Consider the following 9,385-nt stretch of genomic DNA (forward strand, 5'->3'; position numbering starts at 1 on the left):
CGGCAAATTTAATTTTCATCCAATGCTCTACTTTAAGAAGAAAATGCAGTTGAATGAAAAGTAGAACTCGCTTAAGCCATTGCACCATCTTCTGCTACGAGTTAATTAGTAAATTAACAATACTTTGTAAGAAGCAACAAAATGAGAAAATAACGACGGCTTATGGCTTAAGCAGATGGACAGATCTATGCCCAGAGAACATCCTGAGGAAGTGGTAAAACATATTCTGCTTCAGCAGTCATCATTTAAACAAAGCTGCAGGTTCTATTTTACTTACTTGACAGCTCACATACAGCAGACAAGGAAAACAGCAGCCTCCAACAAAAGAAAAAGTAATGACAATAATAAGGGTTTGATTTAACAAATAAGCACAAATGAGGTCCCTTAAAAACTGTTACCCGAAACTATCAAAAAAGTTGAGAACTCACCAGTTAAAATGCTGCTGCTGCTCTCATGAATTCATTTTCCACCTGTCATTTCTTCTACTAGGTACTGTCAAAATACAGTTACTTTTAAGGCTGAAAGGATAGAAGACAATGCTTTTCATTTGGGGCACTTTGTCATCTTCAACAGAGACTGTTTGTAAATAGAAAAGAAACTGTACATGCTACATCTTTTTCACAACAATTCAGCATGGTCCTAATGAAGTTGCTGTGCTTCTGCCACCCCCAACAATCCTTCAGCTACTTCTATGTAACTGGTTGCAGCAATCCCAAATTGCTCATGTGGGATGCAAAGGTTAAGAAATAGGAGTAAGAGGCGTCAGAGCACTGAAGTTTTGACAATTTATGTGGTGGAAACCAGCTACACTGGTGCAAAATTTCTTAATAAAGAAAGGCCTTAGCTATACGTCCCACAAAACAGGACAACAATCTTTGTTAATTATTTCACTGCAAACATACAGGGAGATCATTGCTTTTAATTACAAAGTACTTTTACTTTGCCTTGCAGTTCGCCTTTTACTTTCTGGTCATGCTTCGTATTTTTAGAGTACAAATATACGGACAATTATACAGACACCATCATACAATGAGAAAAACAACTGAAATGTTAGCACTGAGGATAGAGGGTTCTTCTGCATTATTTAATTAGCACCACTTCGACAAACCAAAGGATACAAAAGCCTCAGCATTTTCAACAATCATTCATCTTTTCTGATAGTTGCCAAATTATACCTACACAGGCATAAAAATTCTGAAGCACAAAGGTCTAGCAAGAAAAAGTAAACTTAGTTGGGAACACACTGTAACAATTGGGATGAGAGGAAGGAAGAAAACAGAAGAGAAAAAAAAAATCACTCCAGGGAAAAAAAAACAAAGGAAAAAAGAAAGAGATTCTAAGCAAACCAATTCATTGGTACCCTGGAGTTGTTTCAAAAATTCAGACTCCGGTTGCCAGAACTCAAACATTGTGTCAAACACATACTTTTCTGGAAGCCAAACAGGTGAAACTGAGCTAAAATAAAAACTAAGCTAAAATAAAAATTACAGACACACCTTTTACGTATGTGTCCAGAAAATCAAAGACTATAAAAATCACCGCTTCCAATGATGTGGTTGTTTTTAAAGTCAATTTATGTAAGCAACCATGCACTGACAAAATCTGTTACTATTTTACTGTTTTTCTGCCAGGTCTCCAAAACCCAGCATTTTTCTACTTTACCCTTCATATTTAGTAGGTACCAGATGAGCTCTGCTTTCTAGATCATGGCTTAGGAAAATGCTATTTCCCTTTGTTCTCAAGGGAAATTAGCACAAAAAGTACTTTCGATTGTAAGCAGTCCTGTCTTCTACAAGGGTGGGGGGGAACCAAACCCAAACACAACTGGGCAAAAAACGTAACTCAGATCAGAAAACCTCAAACCAATATTACTAGAGATCAAGTATTCTACAAGAGACATTTGCTACTAAAACATCATGGATGACATTTGTTCCATTTGATGTCTGCTTTAAAAAGTCTAAATTTTGCTTTTGTATTAAAACACCTATTTAGAAACTGGTTAAAATTCCATTCTCCTAGTGTATAGCGTTTAACAACTAACTATAGCTTCCAAACAGGGACCAAACACCACTATATTCTATTTATATGCATACAATTTACTTAAACGAAGACTCTGGTCAGGTGCTGCCACAGGGTTCAGCGTTCTTGCTGTCACTCAAGGTAAGGAAAGAGAGAGCAATCCATACTGCCAACAGCTGATGTTACATTAGAATGGAAAGCTGCAGTGTCAACTGCTCTAAGATGGTCCCATAACTGCAATAAAACTCTGCACCACCGCAAACTTTTCTCTCTCGCCCTCCCAAAACCAATCACATTTTGATACAGGCATACATGTTTGACCAACAGATCTATGGCGTGTACAAATAGAAGACGTAGAAGCGTACTCTTCCCCCCATTATAGTCTGTAGTAATCTCCGAGTGTTTGGGTCTGTCACGATCTTTGCAGATACAGAATCCTACAGTATTTTTTTGCAGAGTTCTGGATAGGTTTTCTATTAATGTCTGCTGTAGTAAAACATTTGAATCCACACATAGAAAAACTGTATTTAATGTTCATGTTTACATAAAGCAGTTGACAAGAACAGAGTAAAATGTAATGCTTAGAGACCATCTTTGAATGCTTTCAGTAGCAGGTCGGCTGCCAGCCCAGGAGACAAGACACCACTAAGAACTTTTTCTTCTAGAAGTGGAATCTTATCCTTGACTGCCAAGTGACTCCGGAAATGTTCCAACATATTTTCTTGGATGAGATTCCACATCCACACTTTCTGCTGTTTCCGTCGTTTGGCAATCAACTCACCACTTGTGAGCATAAGGTCACGAAATTCTGTCATTTTATCCCACATATCTGAGATACCTTCTCCGGTTTTGGCAGAGATGCGCATTACCTGTTGGATTCAGAAGAATTTTTAAAGCTAAGTAACTGCTGAGCTTGAGGGTTCAACTACTACATCAGGTAGACTGCATGAAAATTAAGAAATGCATAAGGCAACCTTACTTCAGTACACTCATTTTGTGAAGCTCAAAGAAGTTTTCTGCTGCTTACTTTTTTTTTTTAAAAAAAAAAGATCTCAAAATTTGGATTCTACCAACTATAAGTGAACCCTGAGATCCATAGTATTTGGGATAAATAGGCCTTGTCCAACTGTTTGTATAATGAGTCAGAACGAATTCTAATGAGTCTTTTAGCTAAAAGGTACAGTGTTGCCATTTTACTTAAACGAAGAGTTAGTATCATATTCTGGTAGATACACTCTGGTAGCTACTTTTTTGCACTAACATATTTCAGAAAGGAGGTATTTCAACTATTTTTTGCATTTGCATTCCAGACTAGGAATTCATTTTGCCAAGTATTTTTTTTTCTTACAGTTGTCAGACACTGCCATCATTGAAAGGGAGACAGATTTCTGACAACCTGTTTAATTCACTGGTCTCAAACAGTTCTTTTGGGCCACATTTATCAGATGTGACCTCTCATCAGATCTAGAAACAAAAATTACAAAATTATGGATAAGCCTCAAGCAGCCCAGATGATTTAAACTTAATTCAATGGGTCAATTTTCAATACCAGTGTAGAGCAAACCTCCTTTATATACACATGTATGTAAGTAAAGGGAGTGAGAGAGAGTGTGTGTGCTTATTTTATATACACATACTAAAAATTAGTACTGAATCTTTTCCTTAATAATTTACCATAACCTTTTAATAGATGGAATACTGCATTGAAACTAAAGGCCCACAGGATGAGAATTCCAATAATCTAGACATTGCATACACAAGTAGATGACATTCTTCCCTGAGAACTTTTATTATGTAAGAAATTTTTTAAAAAGTAAAGCAATAAAGGAAATACATGAACAAGTGAAAGAACAAAGGCAAGGACAGGCCTCAGAGTTATAAAAGATGAAGAAATAGCTTATGGGGCATTTTAAGATACGTAGTTTACAAAAAGCAAGACAAGTTTGCACCACTGCTGATGTTAGCAATAGGTCTGCTAGTGCTGAGTTTCTAGCTCAGGACAGAAATCAGGGTGGGGAGGACTGGCTTTGCACAGAGTTTCATGTGGCACACCTTGAGATCAGAGGTGAAGCAGAAGCACCAGCAATCAACTCTTTAGCACAGTGAAAAACTAAACAACTGAACTGAAATTTTTATCGAAGAGCCCAGGAAGACTAGAATAGCTAGATGAGACGACAACAATCCTAACTCATTCAGCACTTTTTTGGGGCAGGGGGAACAAAACAAAACCCCCAAACACACCAACCAAACCAAACTAGACACCCATGCCACCCACAAACCATAGTGAAGTACACAAACCTTTGGTCTCCAAACCTTTGAACGTTTGCGAAGCAGCTTCATAGCACTAACATATTCAGCTTGTATTCTCCGTGCAGGCACAACTAAATCACCATCAGCTTTATTTATAGCAACTAGATCTGCCATCTCAATTATACCCCGTTTGATACCCTAAAAGGAGCACGGAAAGAAATCATGAATACCCACCCAGAAGGACTGTGACATGCTGATTTATCATAAAAAGCAGGTTAAAATGCTTTTTTAGTTTCTGGTGGCTCTTGATGACTTTTTTGTGAGTGCATGCGTGCGTATGTACTAGCCATGTAAGAGTAATACCAACGGCCTCTGTTGTTACTAGTTATTACTCTACTTTGACACAAGAAAACTAAATATGGATATCAGAGTTCACACAATAACCTATTTCATGTGTAGAGACTTAAGTTTAATCAAAACATGACCAAGTTTGCAAACCTTTTTACACTTTCTAGTAAATAGGCCAAAGTAAGTGAGAGGATAAAAAGTTTACATCCTAGTACTTCCAAAATTAGGGGCTGAATATCAGATCCTAACTCTGCAATAAATTGGTAAGACACTGAAAATACTTCAATAGTAGCAGTGTAATTTACAGAACTATTGATAAGGACTTTCTGCACAGACAAATACTACATCTTGGATTTAAATTTCTCTTTCTAGTCCTAGGTAATACTGAATAAGAGAAACTGAAAAATACCTGTAATTCATCTCCACCCGCAGGTGGTAGCAGTAATATAAACATATCAACCATATCAGCCACAGCAAATTCTGACTGTCCCACACCTAAAAAATTAAATCCAGAGTTGACCATTTATTGCAAACTTTCAGTCACATTAATGACAGCAATTATGACAGATCCCAGTATAGCACCATGAACAAATGCCACTAACAAAGACAACATGAAACACAACAGTTTTTACAAAACAAGCGTTTTTACAAAACGGACAGGACTAGAAAATTGACTGAATGGGCATTCATTGTGTACCAGTAACTATGTATGAAAGCATGAGCAAAATCAAGGATGAAAGTACACAATTAGTAGCACACCTTATTTAGATATCGCAACAGGATAATTAAAAGAAAACCCTAAGCACATACCTACTGTTTCCACAAGAACAACATCATAGCCTCCTCCCTCACACAGCAGAATGGCTTCATTTGTGGTCCTTGTTACGCCTCCCAGTGTCCCTCTGGTTGGAGATGGTCTGATGTATGCATTCATGTCTCTTGACAACTCAGTCATCCGTGTTTTATCACCCAACAGAGAACCTTAAACGTTTAATGTTAAATTATTTCAAAACTACAGAACAGCCACGCTTGCACCTCTCCTCCTCTCAATAAAAGAGTGAGAAAAGACAGGTCATTTGGATGAAGCCAGTCACATAAGAATATCCCAATAACAGTTGCTCAAGACTTTGCTGAGTTACTGCCTGGTTTTTCTGCCTTATTAGAAGTTGGAAAGGCCTAATAAGCAGACCTTACTGCTGCCAAATATGAAGAATTTGTTCTAGGTCAGAATGAATTCTGCAATTCCTGAATGGCTTTTTGAGGTCTACACACAGCAGGACACACAATTACATCTTTGCTGTTTCTGTCCAAAGGGGCAAAGCTCTGCCTTATGATTCTGATACTTGTTGATGGTAGATTTTTTTGTTTTGTTTTTAAGGAAGCTGACATGCATCCCTTCCTTCCTTCTTCTCGTACAAACTTTAAATTGGATTCAGTGAGATCTACACACGATACACATTCCAAAAGAGAAGAGTTGCTCCATTCTTTCAACTGATACAGTCTTGCTATCATATTTTGCTATTCTATTGACACGTCTCGAATGTATGCATTCAAGAATATAGTCTGTCTTAGCTCCAGGTCATTGCAATGTTGAAGTTTTTTTTCCTTTTTAAATAGTTACACATTGCAACATCTTCTCTGACAGTATAGAAGCTGGAAAAAGTAATTATGTTCCCTGGCAGCTGCCCATTAGAAAAAGAGCAAAATCAAGGTTCTACTATGACTCTATTCTATTAAGGTTCTATTAATATACTATTTATGTCAGAGATACCATTAATCAAGCAGCGTCAGCCTATAATTTCCCCACAATTTTTCATTTAAGAGTGACAGATTACAGCCACACAACTTTGAAGAATTTCAAACTTAGAAAAAAAAAAATCATGCTACAAGTCAGACAAATGGTCAATGATGCTGTATCAGGAGACCCTTAAACCACTATAGTCAACAGAAATCCAAAAATTCCTATTGAGAAGAACTAATGAATGTTCCAAAATCCAGCCTGATCTACATTGCAGCATCCTCTAAATAGTTTTAAAACAGCATGTGCTTCCTGCCCAGTGATCAGCATTACCACTGTTGAAATTTAAGCAGAAGCTAATACCCTTCTACTCCTCCATTCACAGGGAAAAAAAGACAGACAACTATCTAAAGTTTCAGACAAAAAAGTTATAAAGCAACATTTGAACACTGCAAAAGAGGAAACCTGACAAAATTAAGACACTGATACCTATTTCCCAATTTCGTATCACACAGAGGAAACAATGAAAACTTAATAAAACATTTATTTTTAACATTTTACCTTTATAGACCCCCAATTTTTCCTCTGTTTGGTTCAAAGAGATACTCCTATAGTTGACAAGGTAGTAGAAGCCTGACTCAAACTTTAAATCACACTCACCACCACTTGTACTAGAGGAAGGGTCTACAGCCAACACAGACACTTTGTATTTTCTTTCTGTAAGCATTTTCCCAAAGCATTCTATGAAAGTTGATTTCCCAGCACCAGGAGGGCCGGACAATCCTAAATAATCATATTAGGAAGAAAAAACCATTTTGTTAATCAAATAAATAATACCTCACATGAACACATTCAACTTCTAAGTTGGTAACAATTCAGACTTTAGCACAATGCCACAACAAAGGCAAATGAAAGCTATGCCACAACAGATATATCCAATGAAGCAACTGTAATTGAGTTGAAATACATGACCTTGGTTCACCCAACACAGCAGCGCTTGCTTCACCACCCCCCATCCTACCCATAGCAACATAATGTTGGGTTTATGCAGCTTTATTTTCTCTCCTCCAAGTAAATTTATCTATACTGGCTTATACTTCGGAACTTTAAAAATATCATACCCTAAATCTGGGTTTTTCAGATTTACTATTTATAAATGACACACTCTAAAAGCAAAAGCCCTTACCTTGAAGAGCTGTTATTTCAAAAAAATCGGGCGACATACATGTCAAAGCATGCAAACTAAGATTAACTTGTTAACCTCCACCAACTATTTCTCACTTCTGTGCCCAAGTTCCTGTTTTGACTACCTTTGTACACACATGAGACACGACGACTAGACACAACATACTTTAGTACTCCACCTCTTCACAAGGATGTGATACAAATACAAGTATTTTATAGTTACCAAGATAACCAGTTCAAATCTCCTCAGCTGAAAAGTAGGCTGCTTTAAAGTAAGGCCATAAAACAGGAAGGTACAAATTTTTTCTTTTGTGGATGAATGAAGGGATTCAGGAAGTATTCAAGAGAATACCTTCTTTGGGAAAAGAACAGGTCTGCTTAACTACATCCTTCCCTATCTAAGCGTAAATAATAGCTGTATCAATCTGCAAACTACCTAACATTTCAGCTTATAATAGTTATTAAAAAAAAAACCCAAATAACTGTGTCCTCTCCCCCAGGAAGCAATAATTATTTCTATGGCTTTTTCAAAAGCATTTTCCAGCTCAAGCCATAATTCTACTAGTCAACAGAAGTGACCTAGATTGGTTACAAACCACAAGAAACTAATGATCCAGGACTACAGACCATGATACTTAAAGAATAGCAGTGATAATGAAAAAGCAGGACTGTAATTTCATCGAAGCAACTACTGGACAGACATAAAAGGACTAACCCACTCTAAAGGCAAGTGGCTTTCCTTGATTTAACTTTTCTTGTTCCCTGTGGTAGGATAATACCTTCTGAAGGAGCACCTGGGCTATTTTCTTCTTCCTACTCTGAGTTGATTCTACAAGTGTAATGGCTTCTGCTAAACAGGCTCTATGACCCTGGATTAGTCCATTGTAAAGTCTGTCTACGAGTCTTTGCTCTCTGTCAGAAAGTCCCTCTATTTGCTGGTCAGGAGCCACTTGTTGACACAGCCCTCTCCTCAAACCATTTGACGAACATATCCATTTTGTACGATAGTGGTACACTGGTGTAAGAGATTCAATGCGCTGGAACTCTGCTCTGCAAATTAAGTGAAAGTTCGTGAAGTAAGTTCTTCTAAAGATATAATAATGAGGGAATCTCAGCAGCAAAGAAGGGATCTTCATCTTGTTTGGAATTAAAAGTACCAGAGGTACCAGTTCACTTCTGTTTGCACACGCCCTGAAGAGAAAGAAAAACATTTTACTACCTTCAAAGCACCTGTAAGGACTCAGATGAAACCTATATACACAGGCAATCATCAGTTTTTCTTTTATCCATGTCTACCGTTTTAAACAAAAAAAGGTATTTCCTTCTTCCTATTGAAAAAAACAGAGCAAAGAGAGGCTACGAAGTCCTTAATAGCATAGCATCTCTTTATTATCGTACTTAATAAACGAAAATATTGTAAGCAAATAAAAAGCACTTTTAAATACGACAGCTTCTAAGAGCACACACAGTACCCTAAAAAACCAGGAACAAACCAACCAAACCAACCCTTATGCTTATTGAAATTCCTGTACATATTCCACTTCGAAGACTGCAGAGTTTTTAAAAACAATAATAATTATTCAGGAAGGACTTTTTGCACCTTATTCCCAAAACTGAGGGAGGGCGGGCAGGAAGAAAAAGCGCTCAAAACACAAGAACATTTAGAGATAAACTCGAGGAGACGAAACCTCCTGGAGGACCGACACAAAGCTGCAGCTGCAGGCACAACCGCCGCGCTCGCTGGGCCTGCTCTGACCCACTGCAGCACGGCTAAAAGCCTAAAAGATCGACCCAGGCAGAGGTCCTTCGAGGGGCCGGTGGGCCGCTCCTTCACAAAAGCCGCCG

General features: G+C 37.7%; 1 protein-coding gene across 1 annotated transcript; it reads right to left on the reverse strand.

Moving 5' to 3' along the window:
• Window positions 1-2,527: 2,527 nt before the first annotated feature.
• On the reverse strand, window positions 2,528-8,676 carry MMAA (methylmalonic aciduria (cobalamin deficiency) cblA type). Its single transcript, XM_010294074.1, has 6 exons — window positions 8,256-8,676; window positions 7,016-7,138; window positions 5,428-5,598; window positions 5,027-5,112; window positions 4,318-4,467; window positions 2,528-2,888 (listed from the first exon to the last, which is right to left on the reverse strand). The coding sequence occupies exons 1-6, from the start codon at window positions 8,674-8,676 to the stop codon at window positions 2,601-2,603; spliced, it is 1,239 nt and encodes a 412-aa protein (XP_010292376.1). The 3' UTR covers window positions 2,528-2,600.
• Window positions 8,677-9,385: the final 709 nt, after the last annotated feature.

This window comes from Phaethon lepturus, unplaced genomic scaffold (assembly GCF_000687285.1).
Source record: "Phaethon lepturus isolate BGI_N335 unplaced genomic scaffold, ASM68728v1 scaffold27209, whole genome shotgun sequence".
Classification (NCBI taxonomy): domain Eukaryota; kingdom Metazoa; phylum Chordata; class Aves; order Phaethontiformes; family Phaethontidae; genus Phaethon; species Phaethon lepturus.

What these genes read in the sequence shown, in the direction of transcription:
- MMAA (XM_010294074.1), bottom strand. Translation starts at nt 8,676, where the DNA reads ATGAAGATCCCTTCTTTGCTGCTGAGATTCCCTCATTATTATATCTTT. An exon ending in GCCACTTGCCTTTAGAGTGG is followed by an intron (nt 7,139 to 8,255) that starts GTTAGTCCTTTT and finishes ATGATTATTTAG; the next exon opens with GATTGTCCGGCCCTCCTGGT. An exon ending in TTCCTCTAGTACAAGTGGTG is followed by an intron (nt 5,599 to 7,015) that starts GTGAGTGTGATT and finishes TAAACGTTTAAG; the next exon opens with GTTCTCTGTTGGGTGATAAA.